The 16,229-nt window shown below is 49.9% G+C and overlaps 1 protein-coding gene across 1 annotated transcript in view; it reads left to right on the plus strand.

Moving 5' to 3' along the window:
• The window catches only part of GRIK3 (glutamate ionotropic receptor kainate type subunit 3), a 242,163-nt gene that overhangs the window by 209,196 nt on the left and 16,738 nt on the right, over positions 1-16,229 (plus strand). The window contains exons 11-13 of the mRNA XM_040231614.1: positions 3,193-3,416; positions 9,698-9,816; positions 12,215-12,432. Coding sequence (XP_040087548.1) covers positions 3,193-3,416; positions 9,698-9,816; positions 12,215-12,432 — 561 coding nt within the window. The remainder of the gene's footprint in view (positions 1-3,192; positions 3,417-9,697; positions 9,817-12,214; positions 12,433-16,229) is intronic.

Genomic DNA, 16,229 nt, shown 5'->3' on the forward strand with positions numbered 1-16,229 from the left:
TAACACTCTCATCCAACCTGCCATCAAAAGCCAAAGGAAGATTTGCCACCACTGACTTTGAGGTTCTTCCCAAGAATCCATTCCAAACCCCAGAAGCCATTCCCAGAGACCAGTTCCAAATGCATTCTGAGCAGTGATGACGACTTTGGAGTCAGAACAGAGCCTCCCAAAGTGATGTGCTTTGAAAGGACAGGGCTAGGGAAACAGTGGAAACAGTGTCAGACTTTATTTTTTAAGGCTCCAAAATCACTGCAGATGGTGATTGCAGCCATGAAATTAAAAGACACTTACTCCTTGGAAGGAAAGTTATGACCAACCTAGATAGCGTATTGAAAAGCAGAGACATTACTATGCCAACAAAGGTCCGTCTAGTCAAGGCTATGGTTTTTCCAGTAGTCATGTATGGATGTGAGAGTTGGACTGTGAAGAAAGCTGAGTGCCGAAGAATTGATGGTTTTGAACTGTGGTGTTCGAGAAGACTCTTGAGAGTCCCTTGGACTGCAAGGAGATACAACCAGTCCATTCTAAAGGAGATCAGTCCTGAGTGTTCATTGGAAGGAATGATGCTAAAGCGGAAACTCCAGTACTTTGGCCACCTCATCCGAAGAGATGACTCATTGGAAAAGACTCTGATGCTGGGAGGGATTGGGGGCAGGAGGAGAAGGGGACCACAGAGGATGAGATGGCTGGATGGCATCATCGACTCAATGGATATGAGTTTGAGTGAACTCCGGGAGTTGGTGATGGACAGGGAGGCCTGGTGTGCTGCAATTCATGGGGTCGCAAAGAGTCGGACACGACTGAGCGACTAAACTGAAGTGAACTGAGGGGAAGCCAAGTTCTAGAATCATGATATGCCAACATTATAAGGGATCCTAGAACTCCAGGACTTAAAGGAATCCTCCAGAATGTCCCACCGCAGTTCCCACTGCACTTGGAATCTTGTCCACAGTCTCTGATGGAGATTCCTTTGCCTGGAATCTGCATGAGAGCAGAGTTGGATCTCTTGCTTGCCTCTCTACCCCCGACTGTTGCACAGTAGGTCTTGTCCAAATACACACCAGTCACTGGGCACCTTCCCTGACAGTTCTCTCTCCTTTTGTTGCTTTCCTTTGAACACATCCCGAGATGAGAGTACTCCAGGGAGCCGAGATAGCAGCAGCTGCCCATTTCTTCTCCCTTGCCTTCAAAGCTAGGCAAGTTCCAACACACACGTTTAGAAATTTACCAAAGTAAGATCCCAGTATGAAACAGCCTTTCTAATAGGCTCCCCTTCCTTGATGTTCCCAAGTAGTCCTGCTGCTAAGTCACTTCAGTCGTGTCCGACTCTGTACGACCCCATAGATGGCAGCCCACCAGGCTCCCCCAAGTAGTCCTAAGATTCACTGAACCCTTGGGCTCCTAATGTCAATAATCAGCCATGGGGGCTGGTGTTAGAAGGAGAAACACTGGGGTGAGCAAAACCAGGGTTATGTGTTTGCCAACGTCCCCCGGCCTGGGGCACCAACAGAGTCATTTCAGAGCTGGGGTTCTACCCATAACAATCCTCCTTGCCTTGAAGTCTCATTGCAACTTGGTTGCTGGTTTCCATTCTAGGATTGGTGGAGTCAGAGGTGTGTTAACAGCTACCACTTAGAAAAGAATCTGATTAATGTCCATTTTCCCTACTAGACTGTAAGCCCCATAAAGGCAGAAGCCACATCTGTTTGGCTCAGCTGTGTATCCCTAGTGCCTAGTGGATCTCACAAAATAATTAATTAATTGTTTAATTAATCAACTAATTAAGCTGGGCCAAGTCAGAGGGTGACTGCCTAGGGACTGTTGTTTGGAAGGGGGTTCTCAGAGGCAGCTGCTGCCACCCTTAGCAAAAGGGTCTTTAGTGCTGATCTTTAGGACTCAGCCTCCCTTTCTGTTCTGCCCCATCTGAGAAAGGGAATTGATTATTTTGTTCACATTCTGGTAAATATCCACAGGAGCCCAAGGGAGAGCCTCTGAGAGGGAAACATTATTAATCAACAAGCACTGCATAGGCTGAGATGGGGCTTGGTGGTAGAAAAACAGAGCAGTGAATCAGCCACAGTCCCAACTATGCTTAGGGACTTACAGGTAAGTAGGCAGACATGACGAAAGGACACATGCTGGCACATACCGCCATTTCAACTGAGCAGGTTAGGACCTTACCACAGGACAGAAGGAGCTTCATGGACGTTTAGAAGTGGAGGCTATCAGGGAGGACTTCTTGGAAGAGGTAGCATGTGCAAAGGAATATTTAAGGTGGTGAAAGTTAGACAGCAGGGAGAGGCATTCTCAGCAGACACTGTGTGTAAAACATAGAGGTCAAGAAGGGAATGTGGAAGCTGTTAAGTGGGACCTTGTGCTGGAGGAGAGCAGTGGGGCAAGCCTGCAAAGATGGGAAGGCGAGATTGCAGATTTTTAATCAGAAGAAGCTCAGACTAGAGATATGAACCTTTAATTACTCCCCTTGTTAGAACTGTGATGGGGTGAGCTCTATCGGCGTGTGAACATCCCTAGCTTTCTCCAACCCCTTCCCTGCCTCCTCTGCTCTGTCTTCTTCCCGCCCCTCTGCTACTACAGAGGGCTCAAAATTTGTCTGTATCATTTCTCCCCCCACCCTTTCCCACCAAAGAGAGTATTATTTTTGCCCAACAGGTTTTGGGGGCTTTGAGGGTATATAGAATATCCAAAACGGGGTAAAGCGTGCAAGAAGTAGATAGGAAAGGAAAACAGATATAAATAAGGGGTGCTGTGGATTCTGTGTCCTCTTCATGACATTTGAAAGTCACAAAGAAAGAACACAGGCTATTTTTAAATGTTTGTAGATTGCTGAACTATATTTGACAAAGCACCATTTTGAGAATGGACCACATGGGTTACAGCTGTGATAGTGTTCCATTCTCCACATGTTGATACCACTGTCCTCTTCCTCAAGGCCATCAGCTCTTGGATAACAGGGGTTAAGTCTAATTCACCGTTGTCTCCCAGCACCCTGGGCATTGGCTGGCCCAGAAAAAGAATTAGTAAACAGTGAAATTGAAGAGTGTTAAAGTGTTCCGGGGTTCAGGCAACAAACTCCACTTCCCTCCCTCATCTCTCCTCCTTTCAAGAAGGGGTGTTCTGTCCCCCGCTAGCTTAGGCTTTGCTCATAGTCTGTCTATGTCTCTCTCACTGCAGAAGGCAGACCTGGCCGTGGCCCCCCTGACCATCACCCACGTCCGTGAGAAGGCCATCGATTTCTCCAAGCCCTTCATGACCCTCGGCGTGAGCATCCTCTATCGCAAGCCCAATGGCACCAACCCTAGTGTCTTCTCCTTCCTCAACCCCCTGTCCCCAGACATCTGGATGTATGTACTCCTCGCCTACCTGGGTGTCAGCTGTGTCCTCTTTGTCATCGCCAGGTAAGGGCAATATCCTGGCCAGAGCTCTGGCCCAGGGTTAGGGGCTCAGGGAGCCAGGCAAGTCCCCCCATCCTCAGCAGTTGGCACAGAAGGCCCAGGTTCAGACCACTGCTTACCTGCTCCTGTCTCTTTCCCTGAGGCTCAGATCCTTTCGTATCTCCCAAGGAACATTTCACGGCCCTCTAACTTAAATCCCCCAGTCCTCACCCTGGTCTGTGTCCATGACTTTGAGAGGTATCAGTTGTATCCTAGGTCCTATGAGCAGGCTTGGAGAGGTTCAATCACTCCCCAAAGCTGGACCACTTGGACCAGGTACCCAGTACAGCAGACCCAGGTGGCCCAGCAGGTAGCTTAAAACTTAGAAAACAGACTGTGTCCATCCACTCCACAACAGCAGGAGGAACAATGCCACATAAACTCACTCGCATGCACACATGCAGAAACTTGGCTTGCACACATCCTTACCTGCCTCTAACACATGCTAGCAATACCCTTGCATATTCAGTTGTTCATATGAAGTAGGCGTAGTACATCCTTACTGGTGGGTCATAGGTAGAGGCACTGGGAAACGGGTTTAGCACAGTGCTTACTGAGCACCGACTGTGTGCCAAGCACCATGCTCTGTCCTTTATAGCCAGTTATCTTATTTAATTCTCATGGCCTCCCATGAAGGGGAGACATCCGACATTCAGAGAGGCTCAGTACTCCTCCAGGCCACCCTAGCAATAAGGGACACATCCGGCTCATGAACTCAGGTCACCAAGTGTTTTATCTGCAACCCACATCTCTGCCACCTGGACATCTGTGTTCTGCTTCCGCCCTAAGTTGGTAGCTCCTGGGCCCCAGCCCTCTGCCCCCTCCCTCCAGGCTCCAGCCCCAGCCCTTGCCCTGGTTCTTTTTTCTCTAAATTCTAACAAGGTGTGATGCAAGACTTCTCCGGAGAAGCAATCAGAGATCCAAGGACTTGGTGTGTCGGCCTTTTTCTCTGCTGAGTCTTCTTTGAAAGCTTTCCCCCACCCTGCTCCTTTTTGCTCCCTCCTCCCACACAGACACAGACCAAAGGGAAGGATGTGAGAGAGGAAATTGTCCTGCCTCCGAAACACTTTGCTGCCGGCAGGCCTGGTGCTGCCTGCCTGCTCGCCCAGCCGGCAGCCCAGCCTGCCACAGAGAGACCTTCATTATGCCTCTTGTCTCTAATGGTCTAACAAGACTTTGAAAGCCAGGAGCCATTCTCCAGAGCTCTCACCATAATTTTAGCAGTGCCAGCCGGCCTCTTGGCTCCCCACCCCCTCAAAAACAGCTTGAGCTTTCCCAGCATCAGCTTTGCTCATTTGATGTGCATCCCATCCCCCTCCGATTCCTGGCCTTTCATCCCCTGCAGCCGAGCCTGCTTTCCACCCCTTACCTTCTGGCCAGGCAGGTAGGAGCCCCCCTTCCAAGGTCAGGATGAGGAGACTTTCTGGAAGAGAGGGGATTTCTGGAGCTGCTGGAATGACACAGAATGCCTGGAGAGAGAGGAGAGGGACAAGGGTCTTCATTACAGAGCCATGAATAGCATCATAGGATGATCATACAACTCAATTCACACCCATCCGTCAAAGCCTTACAGCAGTCCTGGTAAAGTCAGTATAATTATCCCCACGCTACAGAAGCAGAAACTGAGGCTCAGAGGGGTTAAGTCTTTGCCCAAAGCCAGAAAGCCTTTTGCCGCAGAGTTGGGCTTCAAACCAAGGCTTGCTGGACTTTTAATCGGGGGTGGCACACACAGGAAGCATGAGGGAGTGAGGCACGCTGGGTGGTAGGCAGCAGGGGGTCGTGGGGACTGAGGCAAACTCGAGCACACACCTGGAGAAAAGAGTCATTACCACTGAGCTTCAACAGACCATGCCAAGCAGGAATGCAGGCCAGTGCTGTGGGGGTTCATGATTTTAGAGAGTTTCAGATCTTCATGTGATGCCTCATGGCTTTTATAAGTAGCCACTAATTTGATTTTTTAGAATGCCGTTGAGGTCAAGCGCAGCCCATCTGTAGTGTGGAAGTGGCCCTCTGTCCCCTCCCCTCTGTATGCCCTGTGTCCTTTGGACCTCTGCTTGCTGGCTACCAGAGAGCTAGACACAGCTGTGCAAGAGACAGGGTCTGCAAAGGGTGAGTAGGTGTCTAGATTCTTTCTGGGCAGCTCCAGCAAGACACAGGACTGTTCATCCTACAAACTGGCTGGCCTATGTCTGGCTAACATCAGGGGTCTAGGCATTGACCAAGGCCTTTCTCTGTGAGAAGAAAAGGGAGGGAGGGAGGGAGAGAAGGAGGAAGGGTGGGAAGGCGCGGGGAGGGACGCTGCTTCCCATCACAGAGACCAGGCCAGTTGGCACTCATGACAAGGAGATAATCCTAAGTGCTTGACCCCGGAAGCAGGACTGAGGGCGAGCCGCCAGTCCAACCCCCCAAGAGTCACATTCCAGCCAAATCCAGTACAGATGAGAGGCCCCGGGAAGAGGTGATCCCAGCCACAGTCTACACCTGTCATCTGGGGCTGGGGTTTAGCCTTCACCCTTCACGGGAGACAGGATATCTCCAAGTCAGTCTCTCCCACTGACTTGCAAAACTTGGAGAACCCCTCGTAGCCACAAGCCATAAACCCAAGATCCATCATTCACTTCGGCAGCACCTCCCTTACTGTACAGCAGCCCTTCCACCCCTCTGCCCTCCTGGGGCACTGGAGTTGGAATCTGGGCCCTTCCACCCCCTGACTGCAGGACCACCGCCAGCTGGAGGGCCCAGGCTGCCTCCCCGCCTGTGAGGTGGGCATCTGCCGCACTGTCTGCCCCTCGAGGGGTAGTGAGGACCCAGGTCTACAACAAGACTTAATAACCCAGAGACCCATTCTAGACCAGTTATTTTTAGCATGGTAAGAAATTCCACCTCCGGGAATGTATCCTGTTGAAAGTCACCACTGAGCCTCACTTTACATGCATGTGCGTGCCTGGTCGCTTCAGTCATGTCTGACTCTGTGTGAGCTACCCATGGACTGTCGCCCGCCAGGCTCCTCTGTCCATGAGATTCTCCAGGCAAGAATACTGGAGTGGGTTGCCATGTCCTCCTCCAGGGGATCTTCCCGACCCAAGGATCCAACCCATGTCTTCTGCGGCTCCTGCACTACGGGCAGATTCTTTACTGGTGACCCACCGGGGAAGCCCTGCCTCACTTTACAGTCCTCATGAATCTAGAAAGCCTTCTAAGCAAAGCCCTAAACAAGGCTGCCCTTTGGCCTGGAGACTCACAGAAGTGTGGGCAAGGATGTTTCTTTCAGCAGAGTGTATCACAGTGGAAAAAAAGGGCCAGGCTGTGTCAACAAAAGTGGAGTGATTAAAAACACCCGTTAACTGAAAAATTATGCAAATGAACTTATTCACTAAAGGAAAGAGATTCACAGGCATAGAAAACAAATTTATGGCTACCAAAGGGGATGGTGGGAAATGGGGGGCAAGGGTAAAAATTAGGAGTTTTGGATTAATACTTATACACTACTGTACAGAAAGTAGAACAACAGGGACCTACTGTATAGCAAATGCTATATGATAACACACGCTATGCTCAATAGCGTATGATAACCTAGAATGGAAAAGAATCTGAAAAAGAATGCACATACAGAACTAAAGCTATATACCTGAAACTAGTGCAACATTGTAAATCAACTATACTTCAATATTAAAAACATATTTTTAAAAAACCCTGTTAAGTAGTTATAGAGAATAAAGGGCATTAGGAGTAACTGGTCTGCAAAGAGGCTGATGGCTTATTCAGTGAAAAATCAAGACCTAAGACATTATTATGGTATGATGTGATTTTTTCTATGTAAAAGGATGATTACATGTATCCTATCTATCTATTTATATACATATATATTGTGTGTCTGTACATTAAAAAAGCAGGGCTCATGAGAGCTCATCAGAAATCACCTTTGCTTTGTCCTTCACCCACTTGTCATCCACCTGCCAAGAGAAGGAGCTGGCAATCCACTCCAGTACTCTTGCCTGGAGAATCCCATGGACAGAGGAGCCTGGTGGGCTACAGTCCATGGGGTCGCAAAGAGTCGGGCATGACTGAGTGACTAACATACACACCTTTCAGTGTGTACAGAGGAGAAGTTCTTTGCCCCAGTGAAAGCTCTGCTGGGACCTGTCACTTTTTGGATCACTTTCAGAGCACAGAAACCCTAGGTCTCTCTCTGTAGCACAAGCACACTTTCAACTCAGAAGTTAGAAGACTATACTGGAAGTTAGTTAGACTATACTGGACTATACTGAGTCCAGTATAGTCCTCCATGTTTCTATCGTCATGCACAGTTCAGACCTCTCCCCTTGCCCCGTCGTGGGTCTGCTTTGGCAGTACCTCCTTAGTCGGCCCACTGCCCCTATGGCTTCTCTCTGTTGGAGTCTCATTGCCTTTCTTGGATACAAGTCGCAATAGATCTCTCTTCTGTATAAGCCCATCTGGTCCAGGAAAACAACCTTAGCCCTGACCGCGCCAGGCCTGCAGGCCAGTCCTGTGCAGCAAGGACTTACTCTTCTGTCTCTCGTAGAAAACATGCATCAGCCCAATCCCTGCCCTCCAGATTTCCCAGCTAGGGCCCACCACATCCTTCCCAGGCTCTCCCAGCCACCCTGTGGAAGCCACTCTCCCTAGACTTCACCGTGGGAATGCAGGGGCCCCTGAGTGCACAGCTCTCCAAAGCCTTTCTCTAAAACCCTCTCACAACAGCCTCTCATCTCCACTCTCTTCATCCTCTATCTCTTCCTTGTGGATTTTTAGAGCCTCTAGCCAGATCGTGGTCATTCCGTTTGAAAATCCCCATCTTGATTTGAAGCCTCACTTTGGAATTTCCTATTTGCAGGATCTTTCCACTTCATGAAAACCAAATTCTTTTCATGTGAGCATTTTGGTGATCAATGTTTAATTTACTAAAGCTTTTAGAAGAGAGATGGAAAGTCACAGCCTCACTCTTAAAACTCATCACACTTTAAAAAACAAAAGAAAATTCCATCAGACATGTCTCTCCTTCCCGGTCTCTCATCTCAGCATCTGACCCTACACCAGCCACTCTGAACACACCGACAACAGCCACGTCAACCACACCAGTCACGTCAACCACACCAGTCTCACCAACCACACTAGACCGGTGGGGACTTTCTCCAGAGTCTCTCAATCTCTCCAGAGTGTTCCAGCTTCCTCCAACCTACATTTTCTCAACTGGAATTCACACAATAAACAAAGATCCCGCCAGTTATCAGGACTTATCTTCCTTAGAAGGCAATGGGGGCGGGGAGGCTTAAATAACATTTTTTTTCTGTCATGCATGTATTTGTATATTCAGAGAGAAAAATCTGAAAAAAAATGATATAACACATTGTTCTTCCCAAGAGGTGGGATCATGGAGTACTTTCACTTTCTCATTGTGTTTTATACTGTCTGAATATTTTATGAAGAGGGTATTTTACTATTTTTCCATTTCAAGGTTTTTAAAGTATATAAGTAATTTAAAAGCCTATTTTCATTTTTCAAAGTTCATGCAATACATACAAAGCAACAGGCTTCCATGAAATTTCTTCTGCGCTTCCCCTCCCCAGAGGTCAATAGTGATTTTTTTTTAGATGTGGATCCTTCCAGACTGTATATGCATTTGTATTCAAATGTACATAAATAGGAATGCAACTATGTCTTCAGGAATCTATTTATGTAAATGTGATCATATTGTTCTTATTTTTATCACTTAGAAAAAAAAGCAAACAATATGTGTTGTAGATCTTTCCCTGTTGGTGCGTCTCTTCTAACGGCTGTGTGCGGTTTCAGGGTGCGATTGTGGCATAGTCTGTTTAATCATTCCTCTATTGAAGGACAGTTAGCTTGTTTCCAGTTTTTCGCTATTACCAACAATGCTTTGATAAACACCCCCATGCACTTCTCTTAATGCTCCTGGAAGAGTGTTTTGTCTACGATGGATAATGAGTCGCAGAACTGCTAGGTTGAAGGGCATGTGCACTTTTAATTTTAAGAGATCCTGCTGAATTACTTTTATTGCCAGAAAAGGGTGCTAACAATAAAAAATGAGAAGCAAAATGATTCTCGTTTCCCATTCCCCGACTCCCTAGCAGAACAATGAGGGAATCGATGCTGAAGTGGTCGGCACATCACTGTTTGCTAAACCGCCAGCTTGTAAGGCATGAACACCCCTTCCTTCCATCTCCCCGAAGATTTGCCTCATTGCTCCCCTCTTTCTGCTTCAGGTTCAGCCCTTATGAGTGGTATGACGCTCACCCCTGCAACCCCGGCTCCGAGGTGGTGGAAAATAACTTCACTCTGCTGAACAGCTTCTGGTTCGGAATGGGGTCCCTGATGCAACAAGGTATGTATGCTCTTAGAAGGTTGCAGACACCTGGATGCGTAAGTGTGTGCCCTTTCCCAGGTCCCTGAGCTCACCTCTGCTGGAGCCAGCTGGACTGGCTCACTGTCTGAAGCTGAAGCATATACCAATACCTGCGGCAGGCAGGGCTCATCCCCAGCCCCTCCTGCTCCAGCTGGGATGGACATACAGCATCCTGCAGTCAACCTGCAGTCAACCCCCTGATTCTCACCACCGCAGAATCTGCCTGAGCAAAGTTGGGCTGAGGATGGAGGGAGACTGGAGGCAGGGAGGCTGGGTGGAAGGCCACTGCAGAAATGAGATGGTGAGACCTGACCCGGGTAGTGGCTGCGGGAGTGGGGGCCAGAGATGGACTTTAAGAACTTCAGGATGTAGCAGGGACTGGACTTGGTGACTGCCTAGCTCTGGAGAGCCCAGTAGAAGGAAGGGGGCACATCTGTGTTGGGGCCATTAGCCTGAGTGCATCAGACCTGGTATACCCAGAAGGATGCCATTTTTCTCACATCCTCCTGAGGGAGGTTTGGGATAGGGTACCTGCCCCCTCACCACCACCACCACCACCACCCCCGCCCCCACCCCCACCCCCACGCTGGTAGCCTAGCTTCTGGAAAGATTTGCAGCTGCTCAAATATCTCAGAAAGCAGAGCACCTGCAAGGAGCAGAGGCTGGAGGACAAGCAGAGCGGGAGGGGACCCCAGCCAGGAAAGACCCCAGAAGAACCCTACCCCCACAGTCCCTGATGACCAGGAGCCAAACGCTGATTGCCTCTTGTCTACGGACTCACTGTCAGAGCCGCTTATCTCAGGGAATGGGAGGGAGGCAAGGACCAAAGTCTCTGCCTGGGTTAGGGCCCCACAAAGGGACAAAAGGGGGCCAGGGAGGGAAGGAGATACAAGGGGCAAAGACTGTCCCTGTCCCTCTCTGACGTGTGTATCCTCCAGGCCTGGCACAAACCCTGGTCCTCAGTAATATCTACCAGCAAGTGCCGCAGGCATGCATGACTGACGTTATCTCAGCGTGTCCTGAGCGCCCACGACCTGCCAAGCCTTGTGACTGAAGGACCCTGGACCCGAGCAAACTCTCAGCCATGACAGAGACCAGGGGTGGGGTCCAACAGAGCCTGACCGAGCTCGCCAAGCAAACAACTAAAATAAGTCATTCTCCCTTTGGGGGCACCTCCAGCCCCTTGTTTGGGGGAAGGCCAGGCGGATGAGGCTGGGGTGGGGGTGGGGGAGTGGTCTCTGGCAGCTGGGAAGTGACAGGCAGCTTGAGGGGGAAGCACCTCATTCTGTCCCCACGACTAATGAGCGTCCTGAAGCCTCACCTTGCTGCTCTGTCCATCATCTCTGCTCAGTGACAGTTAGGAAAGAACCTGAAGGCCCCTCCACATGGTAATAGCTTCTCTTCCACCTCCTGCTGCTATTCAAAGCATTGGCCCCTGATGTATTCCCCGCAAGGTTTTGATTAGGAGGGAGAAAAATGGTTATGTATTTGAAAAACTCTCCCTTGAGTGATTTCTTTGAGAAAAAAAAAAATCATCCATATCAAAGCAGACGCTTTTCAGATGCAGGTCCAAATATTCTGGAAAGTTCAGGAGTCACTTGCTATTTAAATCTCTTGAAAGCCACCTAGTTAATTACTTCAGTTAAAAGGTTTCAGCTAAACTGTGCTCCGCACCCAAGGTCGGGAAGGAAGAATGATCGGTACTCTTTCTATTTCGGCAAAGAGCTTCGAAAAATGTTGATTTTTCTCCTCCTGCAAAGCATCGTATAGCAATCTTATATTTGTATACCACTCACATTTCCAACACACTTTCCTCTTCAATTACGTCATTGCCGCAGCATCGGGAGGCTGGGACAGAAGAAGGACGATACTTTGCTGAGTCCCAAAGAGGGAAAGTGACGGGCACAAGACCACACAGACAGCTAGGAGCAGGATTTACTCAAGAACCCAGGGGTTCTTGAACCTGGGACACATTCAGGTGTTCAGAACCTGGGACCACACGTGTGGGTCACAGATACGCATCAGAGGGTCTGTCATGCCTGTGAAATAAATATTCTGCTTGTGTGTGTTTTTATCAAGCAGTGGTTCTTAAATTTTAGCCCAGATCAGGATCACCTAGAGGGCTTACTGAACCCAGATTGCTGGGCCCCATCCCTAAAGTTACTGATTCAGTGGGTCCTGGGTGGGACCTGAGAGTGTGCATTTCTAACAAGTTCCCAGGTGATGCTGTCAGTCCAGAAACTACAGTTCGAGAACCGCTGGTCTAAGGAAGAGGTCTCAGCTGTTACTAGATGATCAGTGGAGTCTGTGACCCCGAGGACCGAGCGGCCCTGGTCTGGGCCTTGTCAGGGACCACGTGTCTCCTCCTTCCTCCCAGGGTCTGAACTGATGCCCAAAGCCCTGTCCACGCGCATCATTGGTGGCATCTGGTGGTTCTTCACGCTGATCATCATCTCCTCCTACACGGCCAACCTGGCTGCCTTTCTGACCGTGGAGCGCATGGAATCACCCATAGACTCTGCGGATGACCTGGCCAAGCAAACCAAAATCGAGTATGGGGCAGTCAAAGACGGGGCCACCATGACCTTCTTCAAGGTGAGACCCTCTCCCTCCCTTCACTGTCCTTCCTTAATCACACAGAGCCAGAAATCCCAAGGGCTCAGCCCCTCCCTATTTAGAAACAATTGACTTTGGGGAGCTGTAGTGATATGGCCAACTGGATGGGTCCCAGCGCAGATCCTAGAAGTTTCCATACCTGGGACAAGCAGCATGAATATGCTGTGTTTCCCTAAATCATCAGAGGAGAACATCAAAGGAAGCTGGAGAAGGGGGAAGGAGAAGCATGGCCCAGAAAACACACAAACAGGCCCTGGGGCCAGTAGGCTCCCTGCTCTTGGCTTTGCATCTCAGTGGCTTTCATCTCCAAGAGGCTGACCTGAGCTTGGGGTGAGCTGGCAACACCGAGGGGGCAGCAGGGGTGCATCCTCCAAGGAATGCTTTAAATTTGAGCAAGCATTTACGAATGTTTACCAGCATGTTACACTCGTGGAATGCTGGTGTCCAGGTAAAGCCTCTGTCACCTGCTTAGGTTCCTGCTTTCATGGGGATCTGGCCATGACTTCGTTGCATCCTCCTGTTTTGTAAAGCACTGGCTCACTTCTTTAACTTTTTTCACCTTCTCCAAGAGTAGCTGAGGGTTTAGGAAACTGGCTGAGCCTGACTACCAGTAGCTATAAATGTTCCCCAGGAAATTAAAGTAATAATAACTATAGTTGGCACCACTAAGAGCTCACAGTGGGCCAGGCACTGCGCTGGGCTTCATTTAATCTTCATGACAAATCCCGTGAAGTAGGTATTGCAGTTATTTCACACATGTGGAAACTAAGGCTCGGAGCCATTGAGCGAGTTGTCCCAAGGACTCACAGCTGAAGCAGCCTGGGTCTGGCCCAGGTCTGCCTTCCTCCAGAGCCCATGTTCTAAGCCGTGGTTCTCAGACTCAGTGTGTGTCCAGATCACCTGGAAGGCTTGGGGAACCCCTGGTTGCCAGGTCCCAACCTCTGCAGTTACTGATTCAGCAGATCCAGGGGCAGGGCCTGGAATGTCCATTTCTAATGAGTTCTCAGATGATACTGATGCTGCTGGTCCGGGGACCACACTTTGAGAATCACTAATGATTTCTCAGAAATGGTCAGGATTGGGACCTCTGTGGCTCTGAGTCCATTCATTCATGTATTTATTTAGTAGTCAATTGCACTCAGTCAGTCTGAAAGCCTCGGGTGTTTTCCTTTCCACTGGGCTCTGGTTCCCCATTCCCTAGCCCTTGCCTCCTTCCAGGCTAAGCCTCTGAGTGATGGATTGAGCCTCCAGTGAGGCCTGAGTGAGGAGAGAAGGAAGGAGTTGAGTGGAAAGCCTTCTACCTCCTGGGCATGGCCACTCTCCTCCCCCTCCCCTGCACCCCATCCCCCTCCCCTACATGCTACCCTGACCTCACCTGTTATGGGCTCTCCCTGGTGGCTGAGTGGTAAAGAATCTGCCTGCAATGCAGAAGAGCCTGGTTCAATCCCCAGGTCAGGAAGATCCCCTTGAGAAGGGAATGGCAACCCACTCCAGTATGCTTACCTGGTGAATTCCATGGACAGAGGAGCCTGGCAGGCTACAGTCCACAGGGCTCCCTTCTTAAAAGTAGAAGCAGTTCTGTGCTTAGTGAGGAGGAACAAAAGGAAACAGACTCTCCTCTGGAATGCTGCTACTGGCAAACGCAGTCTTCCTGTGAGATCACCCCCATGTATTTATTTATAGTGAAGGGGAGATAAAGTATTGTCATCAGCACACTAGGGGCTCTCTGGGACCCTGTGTATGTATTCATGAGGGTGAGCAAGTATGTGAGTACGTGACTGCATGCACGGTGTGTGGAGCAGTGTATGACGTGTATATGTATATGCACATGTGTGCCTACGCACGAGTCAGCCTGTCTGCTTGTCTTTCTGCTTGACCACAAGTGTCTGCATATATGCACTGCTGAGCACATGAGTGCCTATGTCCCTGTGATCTGGGCATGTGGACACATGACTATGATTGTGTGAAGTATGAGCTCGAGTGTCTACATGTATATGTATGTGGAGAGTGCACACATGTCTGTCTGCTTAAATGTCCCCATGGGTGTGCTTACATAAGTGAGTGGGGGGATGGGCCCATGTATGTGTGTGTGTGTGTGTGCACATACATGCACACGCCTGCTCCCGCCAATCCCCAGCCTGTGGCCCAGCCCTTTGACTATGCCAGAGCATCCCTCATGCATTACACATGAGCCCGTCTCTAAGCAGAGCTCCCGATCAAAGGGAAGCAGCATAAATAAGCCCAGTGCAGGCTCATTGGCGCTGATTGGATGCCCTTGCCTCCCTCCATGCTAAGATGCTCAGATTGGCTTCCAAGAACCCGGTCCCTGCTCCCCACCGAGCTGCTGTCCTCGGCATCAAGCAGCACCTCCCGCAGCCCGCGCAGCCCTCACCCACCTTCCCTGCAAATGATGCAGCGAGGAGGGCAGGGGAGGGATGCAGATGCTACCACCCAGCTGGGATGCTGGGGCAGAAGGGCCCACGCTCACCAGGGCCTTGGGCCCGGAAGAGCAACTGCACAGCCCCTGAAGAACCAGCTCCCCTTCCTCACTCTCCTGATTGCCAGTGAATTCCGCTTGCTGTCTGGCCACCTTGTCTCCTGCTTTAATTCAAATGAAGTGCTTCCTGCCCAGCCTCCCTACCAATGGCATCAGCCATGGGACTGTTATATAGGCAGAGAGGAACTTGAGTGTGGCTACATTAACCGCACCTCGGATGATAAGCTAGAAGCAAAGATCCTCCCAGAAGGTCCCTGGACAAACTTCCTTCCTCCCTGTCCCACCCCTACTCTGCCGTGCCTAGTCATACGTTCCTCTCCCAAGCCCTCCTCCTCCCCGACACCTGTACCGGGCCTGGGAGTAGCCTCCTTATGGTAGCTTTCAAATTAGAGCTGGAAGGAAACCTGAGTTTAACCTAGAGAATCAGAGGCCCAGAGGGGCTGGGTGAATTGATCAAGGCTCAGTGGAGCTGACGTACGGTCGGTTACTGTCAGCACACACGCTGCCCTCTCCCACAGCCCCTCTAGTATCTTCTCCTGGAGGGGTGGGCCTCTCCCCTGCCCCTGAGTGTGTACTGCAAGGTTGGCACAAGGGTTGAACAGAAATTGGCTCCAGAGGTTGCCATTAGATGTCCTGGAGACACTGGCAAAGTCCACAATTACAGTAACATTTATTGAACACTTACGGTGTGCTAGGCGACATTCTAAGCGCTTTACCTGTATTCACACCTATCATCCTCATGACATCCCTAGAAGGCAGACACTATTATCACCCCCACATCGAACATATGGTGAAAGGAAGGCTCCGAACGTAACCTGAGTTCATACTTCTTGCCTCACATCTCACAGCCGGTGAAACGCAGCACTGGGATTTGAGCCCAAGTAGTCTTGCTCAACGGAGAAGGCGATGGCACCCCACTCCAGTACTCTTGCCTGGAAAATCCCATGGATGGAGGAGCCTGGTAGGCTGCAGTCCATGGGGTCGCACAGAGTCGGACACAACTGAAGCAACTTAGCAGCAGTAGCAGCAGCAGCAGTCTGGCTCAAAGGCCTGTGCTCTTTGTCCCTGTGTCCATAGCATTTCTCCAAGGAGCCAGCTACCATGCAGGAATTCCTTGGGGGAAGGAGTGAAGCTGTATACTCATAGCCTAGAACAGTCCTGGTACATCGTAGTTGCTTAAATACTACATGTCAAGCGGATGCCGTTGTTGGATTAAAGGATGGAATGAAAAGATGGCAGGTAGCAAGTAAAGCAAACACAGGAGACCATGTTGAGGCTA

This window comes from Oryx dammah, unplaced genomic scaffold (assembly GCF_014754425.2).
Source record: "Oryx dammah isolate SB20612 unplaced genomic scaffold, SCBI_Odam_1.1 HiC_scaffold_28, whole genome shotgun sequence".
Taxonomy (NCBI): Eukaryota; Metazoa; Chordata; class Mammalia; order Artiodactyla; family Bovidae; genus Oryx; species Oryx dammah.